The sequence below is a fragment of the Neofelis nebulosa genome, chromosome 15, assembly GCF_028018385.1.
Source record: "Neofelis nebulosa isolate mNeoNeb1 chromosome 15, mNeoNeb1.pri, whole genome shotgun sequence".
Lineage (NCBI taxonomy): Eukaryota > Metazoa > Chordata > Mammalia > Carnivora > Felidae > Neofelis > Neofelis nebulosa.
This window is the reverse complement of record NC_080796.1, coordinates 36,049,356-36,073,095: the sequence shown is the minus strand read 5'-3', so window position 1 is coordinate 36,073,095 and position 23,740 is coordinate 36,049,356. Positions and strand designations below refer to the sequence as shown.

The 23,740-nt window shown below is 43.7% G+C and overlaps 1 protein-coding gene across 6 annotated transcripts in view; it reads left to right on the top strand.

Annotated features, from left to right (window-relative positions):
• Nucleotides 1-2,179: 2,179 nt before the first annotated feature.
• Nucleotides 2,180-23,740, top strand: part of PROX1 (prospero homeobox 1) — a 52,241-nt gene continuing 30,680 nt past the window's right edge. For 2 of the 6 annotated variants that reach the window (XM_058701672.1, XM_058701666.1), the window contains exons 1-4: nucleotides 2,180-2,292; nucleotides 2,424-2,529; nucleotides 10,313-12,106; nucleotides 19,147-19,252. In XM_058701672.1, coding sequence (XP_058557655.1) covers nucleotides 10,380-12,106; nucleotides 19,147-19,252 — 1,833 coding nt within the window. In that variant the 5' untranslated portion in view covers nucleotides 2,180-2,292; nucleotides 2,424-2,529; nucleotides 10,313-10,379. Of the gene's footprint in view, nucleotides 2,293-2,423; nucleotides 2,530-2,998; nucleotides 3,132-3,301; nucleotides 3,388-3,760; nucleotides 3,876-8,209; nucleotides 8,255-10,312; nucleotides 12,107-19,146; nucleotides 19,253-23,740 lie in introns of those variants that run through there. The other 4 variants (XM_058701668.1, XM_058701667.1, XM_058701671.1 and 1 more) reach the window with 4 other exon arrangements.

The window sequence follows — 23,740 nt, the reverse complement described above, 5'->3', positions numbered from 1 at the left end:
GTTGATAGATTATTTCTGTCCCCAGCCTAAATTGTCACATCTCGATTAAAACACTTGATACAATAGCCGATCACTGGGAGTGCGGGTGATGTGTTTGCCCGCATCTGTGTCGTTTCCGAAATGGTGTGGAGGGAGGGTCTGGGGGCGGCGGAAAGAGAGAAGTGAAGGCTGGGGGATGCTCAAGCAAGCCTCTTTTCTTACCCTCGACACCTACCCTGGCGGGCTTGATTTCTTCTTCTTCTTCTTCTTCTTCTTCTTCTTCTTCTTCTTCTTCTTCTTCTTCTTCTTCTTCTTCTCAATGTTTGAATCCTGTGCCAAAAGTTTCCTACAGAGTATAGTCTCAGGCGTGTTACCATCTCTATTCTTATTCAAAGAGAAGACTTCTTCACAGTGATGAATTTGAGACTGAAATTGTAAACGTCCTAGGAAAGGGGTATATGTGCGTGGCAGAAGATGGTGGTGGTTGTCCGTCTGTGTACTGGTAACACGCCCCGTCCCAACCAACGTCTGCTTGACAGTTGTCCCAAACCTTTGATCTGCTTGAACTCGAGGAACATACAAAAAATACTTGTTCCCATCCTACCTAAAAACTGAGTGTCTAATCGACTAGGTACGAGTATTTCTGCTTCTCAGCCCTTGTAAGTCCTGGCTTTTATAGGATCTTTAGGTCATAAACGCGGTTGCTTTATTAAAAGCCGTTTACTGTGCCCGGTGAAAGACACGTTCTGGCTGCGGCTGGAAATGCCCTTTCGCATTTGTAACTTGCAAACCTCCAAGGAGCTCTTTAAGAGCCACGTTATCTAAAGAAATCTCCCTGGTTATTTTTCCTCCAAGAGATGTCTAACCAAAGTGCATTTTCTATAGCTTTACGTTGAAGCCCGAAATTTAAGCGTTTGAAATTTCTTACTTAATAAACTTTAAAGTTGGCTACCCAGGAGCCAAAATTGTGTACTCCGGTATGAAACCTCTCTCTTTGGTCATCGTGGGGTGAGTGAGTTAGTGAGGGATAATTGCGAGGTAATGTTTGCAACATTTCCCCCCCCCCCAAAAAAAAGGCTGCTGTACCTACAATCAGAAGAACCAAGGGCAGATACTCTTCTTCCTAGTAATTTTGACGGGAGATTAACTGGAACTCAGCCAATACTGGTCTGCTACCAGATGCAGTGGAGCCCAAGTGAAGCCTCTGGCACGTATTATTTAAATCCCAAACCTACCTGTATTTTATTGTCCACTTTGCCTCTAAAAGCAAGCAAGGGTGACATGTATTCTTGATACTGTCTGTGATCATTTAAAATGTGGAACGACCTGCGAGCTTCCCCACTCCCTCCTCCTATACCACTCCACCCCTAAAACCCCACTTTTTCTCCAGTATACTTTTCCGTGCCTTTCTCCACCCAAGTCTGCTCCAAGCTCGGCCACTCGGTGAACTCGATCAGCTGTATCTGGGAAAGGAAGAGAGGGGGTGGGGGGGGGGGGGGGGGAAAGGACCTGCGTCCAGGACGAGCGAGTGTGAGCCGAGCGCCGCTCGCGCCGTCGCCCGCTTTGCACAGTGCCCGCAGATGGCTCGCTCCGGCCCCGGCGCGGCGATCCAGTCGCCCCGAAGCGGTGGCAGGGCGGGGGCGGGGGTGGGGGCCGGGGATGGAGGCGGGGGAGGGGGAGCGCGGGGCCCCTCTCCCCTCCTCTCCTCCCAGCCCCTCACCCCCCACCCCTTTTATATTTTTTTTTTTTCCTCCCAAGTTCTCTTGCCTCGCTATCCCCCCTTGAATCCGAAGGCGCCTCGCGATTGGGTGCTGGGGCCGGGTACGTCAGTCAGACTGTGACGTGCAGTCTTCCTGTTTCCTTCAGCTGTGTCTTAAAGTAAATCTTGTTGTGGAGCGGAGCCCTCAGCTGAGGGAGCGCTCTGAAATAATACACCATTGCAGCCGGGGAAGCGCAGCGGCGCAAAAGAGCTCTCGCCGGGCCGCCCGCTCCCTCTCCGCTCGGCTCCTCTCCGCGGCTCCTCTCTTCTTCCCTCCTTCCTCTCCTCTCTTCTCTCCGCTCCTCCCTGCCCTCCTCTGCCTCGTCTTCTTCCCTCTCCTCTCCTCTCCTCTCCCCTCCCACCCTTCCCACCGTCCCCTCTCCCTCGCCCGCTCGCCCCGCTCGCCCCGCTCGCTCGCTCGCTCGCGCGCACTCACCGGCCCCGGTCCAATTATCACATTCATCACCCGCAAGACACCGCCGCGTGTGTGCGCGCGCGTGTTCTCCTCTCCCTGCCGGCAAAACCACGCTCGGTCCCACTGCCCTCTGCACCGCGTAAGTATCCTCTCCCCCTCGCCAGTCCCCTCCCCTTTTCCAGAATCACTTGTCCTGGCTTGTTCTTGAATGGGAAGAAAAGAAAAGAGACTCCCATTACTCATGCCCGTGTAAACATTTTTTTTTTCCAGGAGAAAATGGTGTTATTTAAATGAATCATAATAAAATAGGCTCTAAACAGTTTGTAAGCAGGAGCCTCCGTGGAACTCAGCGCTCCGCTCCTCCCAGTTCCTAAGAGTAAGTGATCCGCTTGGCTTTTATTTCTTTCTCTTTCCTGCTGGTGGCTGGGGTGGTGGTGGCGATGGGGGGGGGGGCGGGCGGCGGGGGAGGCTGATACTGCTGGACTTGTCGCTGATCTTGTCACCTTTTGTGTACTGTTCCTGGGCTGTGAGGAGGCGTTTGCGTCCCTTCCTTCTTTTTCTTGCCCTCTCTTCTCGGGAGAGAGGACCGCGAGGGGCACCGGGTCGCTTTTTGTTCGCCTGGATCCCCGCTTTCCGCCAAGCCCCATCCTTTCCGTCTCTCCCGGCTAAAACTCCTGGGCCAGCCCCCACGTCCTTTCTCTTTGTCTTGTTTATTATAGCTGCCTTTCTTCCAGCCTCTTCCAATTTGCTTGTCATTTGCATACCTTTCACTTCTCCTTTTGAACCCCAGCAGAGGGCCGGGGAGCAGGGAGGAGGGGGGAGGGAGGAGGGGGGCGCTCTGTTACTTTACTCGCAAAACGCTGTCGAAGCCGCAATGTTGAAATCGGGGTTGGAGCGGTGGAGAGATGGTCCCGGGAAAGCAGCGCGGCGTCCCTCTCCAGAGCTCCGAGGAACCAGGGCTAGGTCAAGTTGAGTTGGGTAAGGCGGCCGCGGGAGCCTCAGGAGGTCGTGTGGCGGTGGTGGAGGGATGGGGCCGGAGCGTCGCGGGGGGACCGAGTGCTGGCGGTGCGGGTGGGGGTAGGGGATGTTCTTGGGCTGCGGATCTGCGAAGCGAGGACTCTCACAGCCCTGGCTGGCAGTGTGTGTGCCGCGGGGCTGCTGGGATCTGGTCTTGTCTGGGTGGTACCTGCCGTTGTGCCCCAGTTCAGCGGACTGGGGAGGGAGGAGAACAGAGGTGAGGGTGATTGTTACCGGGGAGAATGGTGAGGAGGGCGGGAAGAGCTGCTATCTTGGCTGAACACACCAGGAGGGGGACAGGCAGGGGGGCGCTGGGTGGGGGGGAGACTTCACCCAAAGTCCAGTTTAGCAAGTTGTTGGTTCTTCTGGCGTGCTATCCACTTACTCCTGCTAACGCCTGAACGCCGGTGGAAAGCGTGGTTCGGAGTGGGGGGCGGGGGGTGGGTAGGGAATGGCGGGAGGGAGGTGAAGGGGGAGTAGCTTTCGAGAGAGACTCACACGTCTCCCGCCACTTCTCAGCTTTTTTCGGAAGTTGAGAGTCCTCCAGGCTGGCAGAGAGGAGGAGGAGGAGCGGTTGGGCGATCGTCTTAAATAGCCCAAGGAGGCAGGTTGGAGTGTGAGACTGCTGTTCTTGGCAGTCCAGAACCCTGCTCCGCCTGGGGGAAGGCTGGGAGCTCACCTGCTTGTTTTTATTTTTCCAAGAAGGTCTGTGTTGTCTCCCAGAGCTTATAAAAACAGTGCGAGCACAGGGTGGCCTTCTCTCAAAGTCAAGGCTATAAGTGTCTTCTCTTGTTCTCTCTCTCTCTCTCTCCCTCCCTCTCTCTCCTCCTCCCTTCCCCCCTCCTTCCCTCCCACCTATAACCTCCCTTACCAAAAAAAATAATAATAATAATTTCCTTTCCTAAACTAGGTAGGCAGAAGTCTATTCGTAGAGCTCTGTGCATGGGCAGGGCCTGACAGGTGTGTTGGGTCAAGAAAGACAGGTGCAGATTTCCTCTGTGTCTGTGTGTGTCTGTACAGCTCCAGACCACAATGCGCACTCCAGGGTTGCAGAAGTTTATGAATTTATGGGTGCCCTGCTTAATAGGATTCTCCGGGCTAATGGGAACTGGGCTGTTGTTATGCTTTGAGCCCGGCCATGGGCCATGTGAGTTCTTTGCTTGGGGGTGGGGGATAAGTTGGTATGTGTTTGTTTATTTTCCTTAAGGATGTTGGCAGGCTACTGCTGAGGCTGTGTCTCAGGCTTCTGCCTGCCAGGCGGCTGAAAGTCCCCCCACTTCAGGCAGCAGGTGGAGAGAGATTGACTTTCCCTCTGCTTCCCTCTATAGTTTCTGCCTATCTCCCAGGTCCGTGGTGCGGAAGGGGGGTGGGCGAGAGCCGTCTTTTGTGTGCCTGTGTGTTTTGGGCGGCCATGGGCGGTGTGTGTAACTGCCAAGAATACCAAAGTCATTTGAAAGTGTTACTGTTGTTAAAGCTTATCTTTTTAGCGTGCCTTCTCTCTGCCCAGAAAGAATAGGTATGTGCATAAACTCTTTCAAGTCCTATGTTAAATACTCTCATAAAGCAGAATGAGCCTGTCATTGTACCAGACATGTGCCAGATGTCCTAGTTATTACTTTGACGGAGAAGGAAAATCTCAAGTACGTGAGAGGTAACTGCGCTTTCTCTGTTTGATGCAAGATGCAGGCAATCAGCTGTGTGAGGAGTTTCTTGCAAGAACTTCTGAGTGTTTTCAGAATGAAATGGGCTGTGTGTGGTGAGAAAGGAAAAGCAGAGCATTGGTGTTACCCTGTCCATATGCTACAACGTGGCCACGTTTATATAATGGTAAAATCGGCGAGGGTAAGGACCGTGGCTTGATGTGTGAGGGAAGCTGTGGAGAATTCAGTGGAAGCACTATATCTGGATTATTCAAACTTGACCTTTTAAGTTTCTCTTTAAACAGGCTACTTCTTGTGTTACATAGAAATAGGTTAGATGGTGAATGGTTTTATCGGTTGTCTTTGTTGTTTGGGTGACGATCGTGGGTTCATGAAAATGAGATACTGTGTGTCATTTGTCCTTTAGACTTAAAACCTCAGAGTCCCTCCCTCAATACTTGTCTTGGGTGTTTGCGAAGTTTTTTCACGTCATCTATGGATATGTCCATTTCCTTTATGTTTGATAGAGGTTGTCTGTGCTTGGTACTTACTAGTATGTTTATGTGTCCATTATGCAGAATTCTGCTTAGTTTAATCATCACCTTGTGAGAAGAAAAGTCATGCCTACGTCACATGCATCTCTGTTCTCACTTTATTCATTTCCTAGCATGGTTCCTCTAGAAGTAGCACTTGCAATCTTAAAACGTAAGCCAGCTGCCGGGGTTCTCTTTATCTGTTCAAAGTGCAAATAGGCCTTTTTTTTTTCATGAATTTCTTATATCATTTCAGGGATTGTCTTGCATTTTCAACTGTTGATAGAAGGAATGTTTAGGTTTAGGATTAACAAAATAAATTATAAAATGTGACTGTTTTCCTAGTATAAAGATGGATTGTGCGTGACATATTATTATTGGATTCCAATTAAGTACCTGTATCAACTGGAAAGGACAGATACCTCAGGAATTTCTCCAACCTTAATGCCTAGCGTAGTCTAAAGCTTTCAAAGGACATTTAGAGTATTTGAATTTTCTACAAAAAAGAAAAAAAGTGTGCTTTTTCTTGAGATCGTTTCTTACTCTTTTACTTACTAATGTGGTGAATTATTGGTGCAAATGAATGTTTTAGGCATGTCTCAGAAAATATTCTGTGTTCATTTTGCAGGTGAAAAACGTACGGAATTTTTGATAGGTTGGAGGAATTTTAAGTGAAACGGTTATGATATGAGAACTCTGTTATGATAGGAAATTTTAAAACCTGATATGAGATTTGAGGATACAATCTCAGTTAACTGAAGTACGAACTTCTGTCAAGTGGGTTCTTCAAACTAAACATAAAACGCTTTCTTAACCTTACAGCAAGCAGAAACATCCCTGAAGGAAAAGTTGCTAATTAGCAGAAAGGAACTCTTGAATACAGTGAAGAGGGGTTAGGGGGAAGATTTGATGATTTGGTGGTCTTAGGGGAGACTACCTAAATCAAATCATCTGATCTCCCCCACCCCCCTGCCTTGAATTACCAATTTTCAGGTGGATTTAAGATGTTCTTTGTTAGTGATAGTGCATTCGAAATTTCATAACCAGGTTGACCCAAGTAGATTAGAGGCCCATTCAAAGATTGTTTTCCATAAGAAGTAAAGTGTAGGCTTGAGCAATTTCTTCAAATAATTTTACCAACAAAGACAGATAATCTAAGTTATCCAAACAGGAAACCATGCCAACCTTACACTCACCCTGTCTTATAAAAGATTTGTCTAAACTATTTGGATAATAACCATGATGAACACTTCTTTGTCCAGAATCTGGACTCCGGATAGATACGTAAAAGTTGTAATCCCCTCCCCCAAATAACTTCTTTATTCAAGTAGAGCACTTAGCCACTTTCTACTCCAATCCCTTTGAAATTCCTTGCTGAAAGTTCTTTTCTAACATTAAGTCATCAAGTTCCTTAGCATTCTCCATGTTAAGCTACCCGACGTTCTTGAGATAATTCAGATCTTAATGAATCTTTTGGAGTAGTTAAAATCTGACTCGATTATACCTGGATGTTTGTTCTTATCTTTCTCTGGGAGGAAGCTGCTATGTCAAGATAATCACTGTATAGGAATTATTAAAGCAGTTGAGTACTTAGATACCAAATGCTAGCTGTGACAAATTATTTAAGAATAAAAATATTCTGTATGGGTTTTCATGTTAATTGAAGAGGAGTTTACTGGAACAGAATATATGTATCCAAACAGTAATACATTTGGGCTCAAATTCTACATCAGGATTTTTTTCTGCATACTTGCTGATATTACTGTTTCCAAGGGCTGATCAAAAGGTTTCATCTCGCCTGTTTAAACTCAAAACGAATGTAAAAATCAAAATACAATAAGAGTCAATAATAATTGTAGTTGAAACACTATGACTTAGGACATCTGTTGAGAAATAAAGGAATTTTTAAAAATCTTATTGGACAGGATGAGATCAGTGATAAAGTCAGTCCATAGCATTCTCTAAATTCTGAATTAGGAAGCCCATGGCAGCACCTTTAAATGTGTTTTCAAGTGATTTAATTTATATGATAGTCGTTGAACAATGCGTTTTCTTATGTGGTAAATACATTCACATCTATCTCTTGTTTATGAATCAATTTGCTAATCAAGTATTATGTCACCCAGTTATAATTACTTAATCTTGTCTATTGCCTCCATGGGTTATGGTCCCAGCGTGCACTACCCCTCTACCTTTATTTTTAAGTTTAGATCTTAGCTATATGGAGAGCTGTATTTAATCATGCCTATTAATATAATGTCTGGTCTTGGCAGAATATATACTTTTTCCCATTTGTTTTGTCCTATTTGTTATGTCTCAGCTGGACATTTTACAACAAGACCTAAAAGGATTCCCATATTCTCTTAGCCCCAAACAGAAGCAAATCATTATCTAATCTAAAAATGCTGACTGGTTGACAGGGGATGGAAAAAAATCTGTTTAGATTCGTGAATTTGAAGGAAGTCACAGGGTATTTGGTTCTTGGAAGACCCACCAAACATGTTTAATTAACACTTACTGTCCACTGCAAATGAGAGTATCATTTCTTTCTGCCTTCAGAAGAGCACAGCCCTCTTCTTGGCTTGGGCACGAGGCAGGGATGCAGCTGTTGATACCTAGGCTATGAGAGGAAGTGCAGTTGACGCAGAGGTAAATGACAGTTGGGAAAGGAAGGATGCCTGCGGATGACCTTGTGCGCATCTCTTACACCAGCCTGTCATTCTGAGCCCCTGTTGCAGAGATGCTTGTCCCCTGGCAAGGATGGGCAGGAGAAAAATCCAGATTGGGGGTTAAGCTGAACAGAGGAAGAAAAAAGACTGCGGAAAGTTTGTTCAATGTTTTGACTAGAGATCCCTGTGCTTTTCAGGTGATATTAAGGAGAAGAGAATTTGCACACAAAAAAAGAACAGAGGTAAAATTTTAAAACAATGGCAATGAACTATTTGGCGGGAAGCTGATACACACACAAAGAGGTCCTCCTTGCAGAGACCTACCCCCAGTGTGCAAATCTTTCTGGGCTCCGAAATAACCCATTTCTTTTCTTGTTTGCCTCGGTGTTTTTCTTTTTCTCACCTGATGGCTACACCTGATTTATGGGATCCAATGTGTTAGCGAAATATTTGTCATTGCATTTTTGTATTCCTGAAATCAGTTTTATTATTGATGTGTGAGGGTGCACCATCATTCCGACTTCAATTTTGAACCCAATATTGAAGTTATTAAGATCTGTTTCCATTCCAACTTTGGGAAATTTTATCCTGAGGCATACAAAAAGTATTTTAATTTTAAGCATACAAAAACATATAAAGAAGCATCATATTGCCTGCATGAACAGGCTTTTTAAAAAATGTTGTGTCTTCACATAGAAACCAGGAACAAGGAATGCATGACGGAATCTTTGTTGAGTAAAAAATAAAAATAAAAATAAAAAACCCACACGTTGTCATCTAAGCATTGAGCATTTTCTTGATTTTTACAGGTTATTTCCTGCTGAAATTATGCCTATTTGCATGGATAGTCATTCTTTAAAACTAGCCACAGATGCAGTCCTAGGGAGCACGTAGATGTTTTTACAGGTGAACCGAAAGAGATGGGAACCGTTCCAAACACTCTGCACGCTGCCTTTGGCAATAGACCCTGTTATTGTGAAGATGTGCTCTGTTAAGCAAACGTGAAGTTTAATATTAGATAAACCCTGTGTGAAAAAAATATTTTCATTTTCTTCATAAAATGTTAATTGTAAGCAAAAAAGATATGACATCTTATATGCACACAAAATTGGGGGTTAGCATCACTGGGTAATAAGTCACAAAATATTTCAGGTGCCTCGCATAAAATGCAAGGAAGGATATTCTCTTTTACTATTGTGTCCTCAAGAAACAATGGAAGTTCATGTGCAGAGAAGATATTTCTCTTTCTCATATATCTGACTGATGCTTTTGCATCTTTATTTACTTTCTTTTAGTCTCCCCCCACCTTGAATTTGGCATAAGAAAAAAGATTCACAAAGGATGTGTATGTTAAAGTTTCTTTAGGCATTTGAAGTATTATTTTGGCAGATTTTAACAGAAGAGAACTAATACTGAAGATACATTTATCCTTGCCTCACTCAGTTTATTGTTCCCCATACTGATTTTCTGAAATGTGGCAATTCCTTCTTTTACAGTGAGTCCAACTTTGTGGTCATTTAAGTCATCAAAAGGACATCATGAAAATTCATAAATATTCTCACCCTTACGTTAAGATATAGCAATAGATCGCATTTTCCAATGTGATTTTACTAATAAAAATGCACATCCATGCTAAATAAGCAGACTTGTGAAATGAATATCTGTGCGTTTATTTCAATGTTAAATTGACCATTTGTATTGGAAAGGTGCTGATGGGGGTGTTCTCCCTCCCATTTCAGATATGACAGAAATATTTTAAAATTCAGTAATGAAGGGGGCGTGTTGAGCATTTGCATGTACTTTCGAGTCTTTCTCCTCTAAGGGCATTAGAACCAGAATAATTTTAATTCAGAAATGGAATTTTTCTTCCAAATTTCACACAGCCTCAAAATTGAACCTTATATCTTAAGTAGAGACCACTTTCATCTTCTTTTGTAATATGAATCTCAATGCCCAAAATTTAATCAATTGGTTGTCAGAGGCTGTGTTCTTATAATCTACTGTTTCTTCTGAAGATAAACAGTATCATTTTAGGCATTTGTGAAAGAGAATCATATTACTGGTGCTTAAGCAGTTTTTGCTTTTTTTTTTTTTTTTTAATCTTAATCCATCTTAAACCAGTGGAGCAGAAATATTTAAAAATGTTTCATTTCAAGCAGAGTGCATAATAAATTGCAATAATTGTAATGTGCCATAAATCCCAGAGCCTATGCATTTTGCATTTGATTCAGGATTGAGGTCAGGAAATTTGGAGAAATTTAAAGAAAATGATTCATCAGTCCTTTTGTTCTGTTGGCCAGGGTCCCGGGATTCTTGAGCTGTGCCCAGCTGACGAGCTTTTGAAGATGGCACAATAACTGTCCAGTGATGCCTGACCATGACAGCACAGCCCTCTTAAGCCGGCAGACCAAGAGGAGAAGAGTTGACATTGGAGTGAAAAGGACGGTAGGGACAGCATCTGCATTTTTTGCTAAGGCAAGAGCAACGTTTTTTAGTGCCATGAATCCCCAAGGTTCTGAGCAGGATGTTGAGTATTCAGTGGTGCAGCATGCAGATGGGGAAAAGTCAAATGTACTCCGCAAGCTGCTGAAGAGGGCGAACTCGTATGAAGATGCCATGATGCCTTTTCCAGGAGCAACCATAATTTCCCAGCTGTTGAAAAATAACATGAACAAAAATGGTGGCACGGAGCCCAGTTTCCAAGCCAGCGGCCTCTCTAGCACAGGCTCCGAAGTACATCAGGAGGATATATGCAGCAACTCTTCAAGAGACAGCCCCCCAGAGTGTCTTTCCCCTTTTGGCAGGCCTACTATGAGCCAGTTTGATATGGATCGCTTATGTGATGAGCACCTGAGAGCGAAGCGCGCCCGGGTTGAGAATATAATTCGGGGTATGAGCCATTCCCCCAGTGTGGCATTAAGGGGCAATGAAAATGAAAGAGAGATGGCCCCGCAGTCTGTGAGTCCCCGAGAAAGTTACAGAGAAAACAAACGCAAGCAGAAACTGCCCCAGCAGCAGCAACAGAGTTTCCAGCAGCTGGTTTCAGCCCGAAAAGAACAGAAGCGAGAGGAGCGCCGACAGCTGAAGCAGCAGCTGGAGGACATGCAGAAGCAGCTGCGCCAGCTGCAGGAGAAGTTCTACCAAATCTATGACAGCACCGATTCCGAAAATGATGAAGATGGCAACCTGTCTGAAGACAGCATGCGCTCGGAGATGCTGGACGCCCGGGCCCAGGATTCTGTGGGGCGGTCAGACAACGAGATGTGCGAGCTAGACCCAGGACAGTTCATTGACCGGGCCCGGGCCCTGATCCGGGAGCAGGAGCTGGCTGAAAACAAGCCGAAACGAGAAGGCAACAACAAAGAAAGAGATCACGGGCCGAACCCCTTGCAACCCGAAGGCAAGCACTTGGCCGAGACCTTGAAGCAGGAACTGAACACCGCCATGTCGCAAGTGGTGGACACGGTGGTCAAAGTGTTTTCAGCCAAACCCTCCCGCCAGGTTCCTCAGGTCTTCCCGCCTCTCCAGATCCCCCAGGCCAGATTCGCGGTCAACGGGGAGAACCACAATTTCCACACCGCCAACCAGCGCCTGCAGTGCTTTGGCGACGTCATCATTCCGAACCCCCTGGACACCTTCGGCAACGTGCAGATGCCCAGTTCCACAGACCAGACGGAAGCACTGCCCCTGGTTGTCCGCAAAAACTCATCCGACCAGTCCGCCTCCGGCCCCCCGGCCGGCGGCCACCACCAGCCCCTGCACCAGTCGCCTCTCTCTGCCACCGCAGGCTTCACCACGTCTACCTTCCGCCACCCCTTCCCCCTTCCCTTGATGGCCTACCCATTTCAGAGTCCGTTAGGTGCTCCCTCCGGCTCCTTCTCGGGAAAAGACAGAGCCTCCCCTGAATCCTTAGACTTAACTAGGGAGACGACGAGTCTGAGGACGAAGATGTCATCCCACCATCTAAGCCACCATCCGTGTTCACCAGCACACCCACCCAGCACCGCAGAAGGGCTCTCCCTGTCGCTCATCAAGTCCGAGTGTGGCGATCTTCAAGACATGTCCGAAATCTCACCTTATTCGGGAAGTGCAATATCCTTTTATTCTCCCCTGGAGGAAAACAAAACAGAACAAAACAAGGCTTCCCCCAAGGTCAGGTTTCCACAATATATAGAATAATGTAGATTAGTATCTTCTTAAGAACGCAATCTTCTCTATTATCCAGAGTAATAGGCTTTTATCAACACACTTCTGATTGCACAAAAGCGTCCCAGGAAACCCACATCTTTGCAACTTTCGCAAGTTGTTAATTGCCTCGAAGAGCTGGTATTTAATATGTCCCTTTTCAACTGTGCTCTTTCTGCTGTTCCAGTATTATCCCCCCCACACACACACTTTTTTTTCTTTAGGAGTAGATTCAGAGGTGGACAAAAAAAAAAAAATCTCATTGTAACGTTGAATTCTATCAGGTTTTTAAAAAAGGTTTTACGTTCTATAATGGCGTCGAGGGAAAAGTCAATTTTGAGATCCCTAAGATTCCATAGGAAGAATTGTCCCTCTTTAAACCGTCTGCAAGGCCCCTGGTCCCTGCAAAGAAGACCCGATTAAATTTTATGAAGAGCACTTTCCTGGTGGGAGGCTTCAGTGGGAGAAAAATGGACATGGGTGGGGAGTTAGATTCTTTCTTTAATCTGTAAGTGAGACATGGGGGGTGGGGGGGGTCGTTGTTCTTTTTGTTTGTTTGTTTGTTTGTTTGTTTGTTTGTTTGTTCTTTAAGGAAATGTACAGGTACTGATTTATTCAGACAGCTTTGGTCTCTCTCGTTCACCCAAGGTCTGTTCTTTGGATCTTGGTGCAGCTGCCTCTATGCATGATTAACCTCTGTTCAGCCATACACAGAAATCTTTTGTCCTAACATACACAAAGCAAATTATTTTGGAAAGCGAGAGAGCACAATTAAATATAAAACTCAGCTGTATTCGGCTTTAAAAATGGCTCTTTTTATGACTCTTCTATATTTTGAACCTGACTTTTAGGTAGAGATGCCAGTTATAGTTTTTATTAGACCCCTCCTGAACTCCAGCTATTTTTAACTGACTTTTTTTCTTTCTCTCTGTAAATCGGTCCTTTCAGTCAATTTTTAAAAATCTTGTGGTTGTTGGTGTTTTGGGGTACGGGTAGTAGAATGGTAGCATTTGGGGGCACGTAGAGGCGTGTTTCTTTTATAATAAACTGCCAGATGGATATAAAATTTAGCAATTAAGTTGGCTGTTGCTAAACTGAGGATTTTGAGCAATTGTCCTGATGACTAGAGATTGACATTTTAGTATCTAAGCCCACTCCAGAGGCTGCCACATAAGTGCAAAGCCCCAGCTATGGTGGAAATACATTTTCCTATGTAGTGAAGGCCGTCCTTCAGACCAGCTCTCAGAAGAGTTGTGGAGATTTTTGATAAGGTGAATGAGAGCCACAAATAATGAGACCCACTTTAGGGCAGTGAAACACAGTCTCTTTCCATAGTGAGGAAGAAGAGAATAATGTCATGAGAGGAAGGAACATAAAGATGTTGAGGACTTAGACATATAAATAGAAACTGAGTCTTGATTTGGTTGCTGATTTAACTTCTACCTTTCAAAGACCTAAACTTTAATCTACCAGCCATGAACCAAAGCTGCGCCAGGCACCATGCCTTGCTCGTGATTAACAGGCAATAAACATTGGTCAAAATGATTGTAATGTAGTGTTGGTGATGAGATAGGCGAAGGAAGAAGACGCAGTGTCTTGAGTGGTTTTTCACCCTTGGCAGGAAGAGCGTCTTCTGAGGCTCATACAAGGCTGATGATGTCCAGGGCTAGACCCTGTTGCTCTCAGACGTCTCCAGTTTGAAGGCAGTAGTCGTGATGGTGGGTTGTTTCTCTCTCTCTCTCTCTCTCTCTGTCTCTCTCTGTCTCCTACACACACACACACACACACACACACACACACGCAGAGGAAGGGACATACCTGTTTCGAGGAACATTTGAAACCAGATTTCAAAGTGCCCTAAGTGCAGACTAAAAACTCTTTAACCAGTTTATGGGTTTTGTGTGTGTGTGTGGGTGTGTGTGTGTGTGTGTGTGTGTGTGTGTGTGTTTATTAGACTTTTCATTGTCACCAGATAATTATGCCTGTGTTTTTTTTTTTTTATAAGTAAGTTGGGTCTTCTAGGAAAGAAATCTTTTAGATTGCTTTAAGTGTTGGCTACCTTCATTGTCTCACGCTCTCTCTAAATCCCCTGAGGAATTTAGAGGATTTGAATTGAAAGAAGTTCCTTTTATTTCCATACATATCAAAGGATTTAATGAGAATATAGTTGCTTCTTCAGCTGAATAACTTCCCTCTCCTCCCAATGTAAGAGTCTGTGGAAGAGTGATGGTTTGGAAACACCTGTGTTCGTGTGAAATGTTGCTTACACCTGGAACTGTTTCTTTCATGAAGCGAAATAATTTTGGCCTCTTGTTGGAGTTAATGATTACATTTTCCACCTTCTGGCCATTGACCCTCTTCCTGTATCTTTCCCCTTGATTATGCCATACTTTTAACCGTTTATCTCATTGATATATTATTATTTCTCAGGAAGAAGATGGGCTGGCTTCTCTTTCTATAATCCGCATGATTCTGAAGCCAGTGAGGATCTGAGTGTTTGTTGGGAGACTGGATCCACTTTTCTCCTCTCTCCATCCTGGAATGGCAATGGGTCCTTCCCTTGATTTATCTGATGGCGTCGTAGGCAAAATTCTCAAGCTTTTAGTTTAAAGAAGTCTCTGGGAATCATATAGCGAGTGGTGTCTACTTCAGTTTCAGGTGGTACAGTTACTCCTAGGAAAAAATTCAATAACATGAGTAGAAATGGGATGAAATGATACCTCTACGATTGCCATTATTATATTTTTATTTGTAGCCATAGCTTTCCAAGTAGAAATGAATGATTTAGTGCCTAAGGAATGATTCTTTCACACCCCAAAGGGCATCATCTGTGTCTTTGAACAAAGTAGCCAAGATAAGAACTATGAAGAATACCAGCTTATCAGATAAATCCATTCTAGGTTCAGCACATTAAGCATATATAATCTATATAAAAGCACTATCTCGTTATCCTTTGTAATAGGAAGGCAATAGTGAATGTGTGCACAGTAAACTCAATGTCTGTGCACCTGCTCCAGGAGCTCACTCACGTCTTGGATATAAAAAAATGTGTTCAGTATCTTTGCAAATGAATCTATTTAATCAAATATTAAGTTTTATTCAAATTCCAAAAGAAACAGCCAGCCAGTTGTTTTTCTTCATGGTGTTCCTCGTCATTCACCCCCTTTGCATCTCAAGAAAAATAGCCTTGTTCAGGCCTCAGACATTTGCATACACCCAATTAAAGGACAAGAGGAGTATTAGAAGCCCTTAAGATGTGCAGGTGAAGAAACTGAGTCTGTTCTCTGTGACAGCCAGTGTTTCCTACTTGACTTTTAGGGAGAATGTTTAAAATACGTAAAGTTTAGAAAGGGAAATTGGTAATTTGAAACTAAAATCCAACTGGGAAACATGGATTAAAAATGAATTTCTAAAATGTGAAATAATCCATAGACCTTTTTAGAAGTCTTGTGGGGCCATAGTAATTCTATTAGCTGTATTAGCTATGGGGAAAAGATTTATTTTCAGACTGAGAGACTCTAGGTTCCTACCCCCACCCAAATTATTAAGTCAAAAACATTTTTTTTAATTTCCGCAAATGACACACCTTCATGTGCTGATCCCCTTAATGGAGAAACAATTTGTTCTATCACTTTCGTTAAATGAGACAGGTTATATCTTTTCTCGCCATTCAAGGGAAACATCTCTTAGAAACAACAAATCAGAGCATACAGAGAAAGCTAAAATTCTTTGGGTTTCAAAGCATTTTGGAAAATGTAAGTAAGGAGCCCCAATCCAATTTGGTTGGAACACGGCAGCCTGTAAAATCTCTAACCACAATTCAGGGTTCCATGGGGGCGGGGGGGAAGAATTCGCTTCCTCCAGCCTTCACAACATATTCTTGCACTTGCCTTTTTTTCGCTGCCTCTGTTCCTCCCCTGCCACTGCTGTTTGGGTAAGGTTATCCTGTGCTTGGTAAACAGACAACACTCAGATTCTCAGGTTGTTTGAACACCGCTTCAGGTTCAGCCACAGTACTCTCCTTCTCTGATCTTTTATATTCCTGAGCAGATGTCTTTCATTAATTTATGGATTTATCATCTTTTCTTCCCCCCCTTTTCCTTTTTCTCTTTCTTTCTTCTTCTTTTTTTTTTTTTTTTTTTTTTTTTTTACACCTGGCAGCTGTCTCAAGTTTCAGCAGTTATTGTCTATTTTGCATTACACATAGAATTGAATGTCATCTGTCTTCACAAAGCTATGGCTAAGAGAATTGAGGCAAAGCCACATGAGCTGCCGGGACAGATCTGGTTTGCGTTCCATCCCCCTCCCCCCACCCCCCTTACCTCCTTAATATTTATTTGTGCTCATTTTCTTTCCTGGCCTTGAATGGAGCTTAGCTCGTGTTCAGTACAGCTGTATGTTTACTGAATCTATTCCATCATGAGTCATTGTGCGTGTGTAAGTATCCTGGAAACAGCTAGTGCTTTCTTGGAAGAACAGTTGCTTTTCAGCACAAGCACTTAAAAGGGAAATTAACCAATTGGTCAGTTCAGATTTATTTTGAGGAGGAAAAAAAGGATTATCTAACTGTTGGCTTTTAAATGTTTCATTAGCTATTTTTAATAGTTTATTAGAAACATATATTTTATGGGAATTTTATCTTAATTACACGATGAGCAAGAGATACAGATTTATTCTGTGTTCCATTTCAACTGATCAATTCTAAGTATCACCGACAGGAAGCATTTCAAAGCAAAACGGGCTTCAGAAACCCAAATTAGAATAATTTTTTCATGAAATAAAAAGCCCCTAAGTCCTGATCAAAATAAGATGGAGAGTTTGTGTTGTTTTGTTTTTTTAAATAAAAAGAACGAATACCTCTGAGGATCATTTAAGTGTATTGGAAGTGTCAGCGAGTTTTTGGTACCTCTATCACTGAGGACCACGGCAAAACGGTCTGTTTTGTAGGACACCAAATTTTTAAAACTCTGTTACTTTTCCCGGCGAATAATTGCAGTGTGCAAGGTGGTTTTTTAATCTCACCGCCTTTAGAAAAGATTAGAACCCAGATCTGAGGCTGTTTGCTGAAGTTTGGGCTTGCCTAAAACTCTTATCATGAGGCAATAGGAGACAGCTTGCAACTATTATTTCACTTATCCATTTGGACAGATGGTCCTGAAGTGCGCTGGGTTCCTTTAGCCGTGTCTATCTGTCTAATGGAGGTGACTGGAGGGCCTTTCAGCTCTTTCCTTGGCACAAGAAGTATGTCAGTCATAAATTATCGTCTTTGTGATCATTAAGGATCTGAAACAAAAACACAAGTTCGGTTAAGCTGCTTTGGCGTACAGATATAAAATCAAAATTTCTTCCTTCAGTGTTTATTCCTGGCGAGGGGAGGGGGAAGCACAATATCTCACTTTTCTCTTTGCAAACCAAGGTGATCTTTTAAAAATTGCGTGATGTTAAAGGGGATGCTAATTGATCAAACCCTCTGCAGAATAGTTGGTTAAACGCCCCGTTATAAGTAGTCAAGAGCTTATCGATATTAATTTGATTATGTTTCTCTACTCACCTCCTGGTTTCTCTGTCTTCCTAAGATTGGTCACGCTGTTCTTGATGGAGGTCATTTAGAAACCTTGACTTTTCCTAAATATGTGTCTTTATTTGACCTTTTTTTCACAAGGTGTGGCATTTTTGTTGGGTAGTAAAACGTGTGTGTGTGCGTGCGCGCGTCTGCGCGTGCGCGCGCACACACACACACACACACACACACACACACACACACATACACACACACACAAGTGCATGTTTTCTTTTCTTTTCTTATTTTTCCCAGACTCTCTTTTAAGAGAAAATCCTTAGAGAAGCTTCTAGGAAGGACCCTTAATTGACCTTGTGGGGGACCACATTGATTTTCTCCACGTGCATCTTCATTTCTGATAAATTATAAAGCCATTAATTTGCCGAGGAAATGGCAGGGCCAGGCTGCGGCACAGATGTGACCAGAGCCATCCCAGCTCCGAGTCTGCTGAGGAGTGCCAAGAATCTGGGGGAGAATCAGGAAGCCTGGATTGTTATGGTTAGCCTCACATTCTCTTGGGAACTGTTTTAGTTGCTGCTGTTTACAGATCTAAAAGGTAATGATGTTTCCAGATAAATAGGCCTTCTTATTTTGGGTAAGTGGCCATTTATTGATCTGCTAACCCGCATTTATTGATTTGTTAGCCCCAACCACTGTGCCACTCTCAAAGGAGTTAACTATAAATCCAGGAGAGGCAAATCGTATTTGGTTTTGGATCGTTGCTTGAACAAAAGCGACACCCCCTCCCTGCTCTCTCTGTGCCAAAACTACCCCTCCCAAGTTTTAGCTATTATTTAAAAGGAAACAATTAAAAGGGGATAATAGTAAGATAGGAAGAAAGTGAGTCAAAATGCCCCAGTAGATTAGCACCAAAAGGTAAAACGTGAAGCTTGCCTAATAGTGTTCAAAATAATGCATTTTATATCTTCACGCACATTAGGGTAATAATTTGCCGTCAGCTGCAGAGTGTGGGGAGAAGAGCAAACAGAACTGCGATTGCGAAGAAGGAGAAAACTTGTCACGATAAGAGTTGCGGGATACACGTTGGGTACATTTGTCTCCTTAGCAACAAGTGAACATATACGTAGTGTAAGGACCTCCAACGGGGCAATGTTCTGCATCCTCACCACGGAGTAGCCGAGATTCTGCAACTACGCTGTGCATCCTCACCATTACCTTTGACATTTGCTAACACACAATGGTCATTTTGAGCAAGTGCAGCGAAGCAGTGAGGGATTTCGTGGCCAGTGCCTCGTACCTTTCAGAATTCCCACAGCTCTGTGATGGGCCTCCAGATTCTTTTTTTTTTTTTTTTTTGGGGGGGGGGGATGGGGGTGGTAGGTGCTTGTGTCTAAAGAAATGTTTTCCTTAACCAAATGCATCCTACATGCAGGAAGGATTGTCACCCAATCACTTGAAAAAAGCAAAGCTCATGTTCTTTTATACCCGTTATCCCAGCTCAAATATGCTGAAGACGTACTTCTCCGATGTAAAGGTAAGGACGTTTTTCATTAGTAATTTTTCCATTTCTGTGCATGTGGTAGTGACTTGAACTCTTGGAAGTTAATGGAGATGAGTGTGAAAACAATTCATGAATACACCTGTGTTATAATTGATTTAATGCCCTTGCAATTTTGTCTAAAGCTGAACTGGGCAAAGACGCCCTTACGACCAAAAGACTGGTATGAAGTCACATGGGTCTCCAGTGTGATGCGTGAAACTTTGCCTCTTGTCTTTATATGTCTTAGTAACTCCTTGGAAGAAATCGCAGCTAGTCCTGGATGGGTGTGCTTTAGAGAATGTTTTTTTTTTTTTTCTCCTCCCCTGAGCAACAGTAAACTGTTTCTGTTTTCGTTTCTGTTGGTTTCCCCATATTTGTGCTTATGAAAGCAAACTCTAGCACGTCTTTTCCCCCCTGTCGGAAGGAGCGTACATTGAAATTCTCTATGCAGTAGCTGCTTAAAAACAAAAGTGATGATTGTCTCTTATTTACAACTTAATTTGTTGTTGATGTGGAGTACACTGAGCATAAGGAGAATGAATAAAGTGACAGATTCAGGACACATTATTCAAATGAGGATATGAAAGCTGTCGGCCTACAGCTGCAGCCTCCCTCATTCTACAGAATATGGGGACCTCCCGGTTCTGTGTGCGTGTGTGCGCGCGCGCGTCTGTGTCTGTGTGTGGGTTTTAAGTAATTGTTTGCAACAACTTGATGTTGTGTTAATCATCTGCAACTTTTTAAAACATAGATTGGGTTTTGATGATGATAATGACACGCATCGTATCATTATCTGAGGGACTTGATAAACATTACATTAGCTGAGATTAGTTTATTGGGGTTGGGCGCTTTCCCCGCCCTCTGCTGCCCACCCCCCATATGTACAAGTTCTTCTTTCTGCCGCTGAGAACTCAGGAGCTGCCAGAACACGCTTGTTGTTCCTCCGCTCCCTCCGCGTAGTGTGTTCTGTGCCCGATGCCCAGTTTGCTGCGTTGGCCCCCTTTGCAGGCCAACTCATTTTAGTTTCCTTCGCTGATGTTTTATTTGGCCTCCTAAGAAAAGTTCTGTTTTCCCTCCTGTTAGCTTTTGAATTGTGTATCAACTTCAGCCTTTTATCTTTCTCCTCCCCTGGCTGAGCTCCTTAAGTGGAAGGCATGTTTTCTCCCCACTCGGGGCCAGCAGACTGGGCTGGATGGGAAGGCACAGAAAGGCAGTCACTTGAATGGCTGGTTGAGGATCATTAAAGCGCAGAAAAGGCTGAGCGACACAGCAGGCCAGGGAAAGGGTCTGGACTTTGTGAGGGACCATCTGAAACAGAGACCATGGAGGGAATTTGTCAACTGGTTGAAGACCAGACAGCTTCCGGAGCCTAGTGGAACCCGGCAGACTTCTGTCACGGGGTCCTCTCAACACTAGTTCGAGGACAGGGGGACATGGAGGAGAGGGAGAAAGTGTGACTGCACACGTGTGTGTGTGTGTGTATGTGTGTGTGTGCGTGTAGGTGCCCATGTTACCTCCTCCACTCCTCTTGGTGCAATGATCTGCAGTGTTGAGATATAATAATGGCAATACCTTACGCTATTTAGATAGCGCTTTGTATTACAAGGAGGCCAGAGAGCTTTACAAACTGTACACATAGGGATCCCTTGCCTACCATTGAATTGCAGCCACCTGGAGGGTGGAGCGCAGCCATTCTGAGCCAGAAACACTATCCAATAGTAGATGTAAATATTAGAAACTTCCTCACACGCAAGCATGTGTGTATGGGGGGGGGGAGAAGGGCAAGGATGGGGGAGATTATTAATCTGTAGTAGTTAATCTGTAATCCTTATAAATACTCTGCAGTGTAAACTGACATGAAATTATTCCCATTCCTTTAGAATACAACTAGTAATTCAGCTTTGCAAATAAGCACTATGTAAACAACAATTAAATACTGGGGTGAATATTTTATTTAAAAAAGCACTAATATTCACATTATAGATTCTATCCATACTCCATCCATACTGGGAGAGAAGGCTGTTAAAGTATACTTGAGTCTAGTTAATTCCCAATTATCCACTCTAATGGAGGGGAAACAGTAGGGCATATAATGCATAGCAGAAAATCGCCAAAGGTCACTTCTCTTTTATTTTTGGAATGAATTATACATTTTTAACTTTGCTAATTGTGTTTTTTCTTTGGCTAGTAATAAATGAATTTGTATTCCCCGGGCTTATGCTGATGATATTGGAAAGGCATGCATAGAAAGTGAAGGATCCTCTAGGCATGGTGTTCCAGAAACTTTGTAGAAAACAATGGCAGAGCATTCTTGGATTTTTTAATATTAAGGAAAATCCAGAATTTGATTTGATGTCATATTATATTATTATGTTATGTTAGGTGTATGTGTATCTATATATACACACATACCTATTTCTAGATATAGACACATAAAGGTGGATTCTTATTTGCAAGACTGAAATAACCAGATGTTTCCTCTATATATGACAAAGTTTAGATGCAAGAAAACCACTACAGAATTAAGACACCCCCTAGAAATTAGAGGAAGCACCTTAGGAGTTATCGGAAGTGACACTCGGCATCACCCATCTTGAGAAAGACACGCTCATGTGTCTGTGGACCAAGCAGTACTTGTCACAATCACACAAGCCTACACTTGATTGTGGCTGCATTCATCTACTTAGATGAAAAGTCCTAATCCTAGCAAAATGTACCTTTCCAAACCATAAAAGTCATTGCATTTCAAATGGGGACCAGGAGTTACTTCCGCAAGTGAAAAAACAAAAACACAAAAACACAGAAGAAACAACACCAGTAGAAAATATTTTGTGTCATGAGTGAAGCTCAGCCTAGGTGTCATCAAAGACACAGTTGGAAGATCGTGCTAGACCAGGTGAATCCTCTGATCAGCTCCAGAAGGTGAGCCCAGCCAGAGTGATCCACCCTCCCTTGCATTTTGCCTTAGGAACGGATACAGTGCTTCACTCTCCACTAGCGACTTCCATTTGGGCAGGCTAGGTGAATGCTCTTAAATTGCTTTGCAAAGAGAGAGGTGGAGGAAAACCTCCTACAGTTCAGACACTGGCATGGTGAGAGTCCTACAGGGCTGATACAGAGGAAGGATGAAGCCAAGGCTGACTTGGTCTCATTCCTCGAGTCAGAATCGAAACAGAGTTCCACGTTCTCACGGACTCCAACTTCGTTCCCTCACCATGACATTTAGCCGGACGAAAAGCCCAGCCTTTGGGAAGAGCAAAGGGGCAAATGGGAGAGACGTGCCAGAGGGCAATGGGCCCCACCATCTTCCTGTGCGCTCCCGAGTGCTGATTTTAATGTATCAACTAATAACTCTTAGACCACTAAGGACAACAGATCCGGTGCCATTTTAGCTTTGAAGAACAGACGCTCACAGCTTTTCACGCCGGCAGTGTTAAATGATGTATCTCATTCCCTCCACCCCTTGAGTCAACTGCTGCCTAGCCAGATTAAGGTGTCAGATTGATTTGTTTTATACATCTTTTGACCATGCTCATTGAATATTTAGGAAGTTTCTTCAGCCCATATTGAGGCTGAGATGTCCCGTGGGAAGCATTAATCAAAGTCACAGAGACTCACACACTGTGGAAACACAGCCTCTTTATTGTAGCGATTAGTTTTTGCAGTAACACATTAACACACGACAGAGGTCTCCTTTATAGAACAATTGATCCTTTTCTTGTAAGCCACTACGGAACGGGGTGGGGGGGGGGAAATTAACTCTTTAAAGTTTAACACTTTTTCTCCCCCAACGTGAGTATCTGGAAAAGAGGGGGCCTGCCTTCGCTTTTCGCCAGCGACTAAAACAGAGCGAATTTCAGTTCACTTCTAGTGGAGGGAAGCCCTGTTCTTCAAGCTGTTGTGATGGTCATTTCACTTGTCTTATGTCGGGGGAGTCTGTTGTTTTTGCCCATTCTTTCTCTCTGGTATTTCCATTCTCTAACAATAAGCTTTAAATCTCCCTTTATGTCCCATTCCTAAATAATGGCAAGTGCACTTACTTTTTTGTCCTCCCCCATTAGGTCATTCATGACCATTCTAGAAAAAAAACACCCTTCTATTTTTTTCCTCTACAGTACTCTTGTCCATAGGAGACAATGTCTTGTAACAATGCAGAAGCCTAATCTCCATGTCAAAGCAATTTTCATTCCCCAGTGCACAGCCTGCTATCATTTTGTAATGTTTTGTTTCTTATTCTAAAAGAATTAAAAAGGAACAGTAAGCCGTCACGGGGGCCTGTAGTCCTTATCTCAGTGTCTGGAAATTTGGACAGTGTATTTTACTGCTGAGATAAAATGGAAAGAACTCCAAGTTCAGCAAATCGTAATGGGTTTAAGTTCTATTGAAATCGGCAACCAGAAGATCAGATAAGGGGGGTCCTTCAGTTGTCTTTTTAATCGGGTTCCCCGCAAGGCTGAATAGAGACAGAGCAGACACACAGAG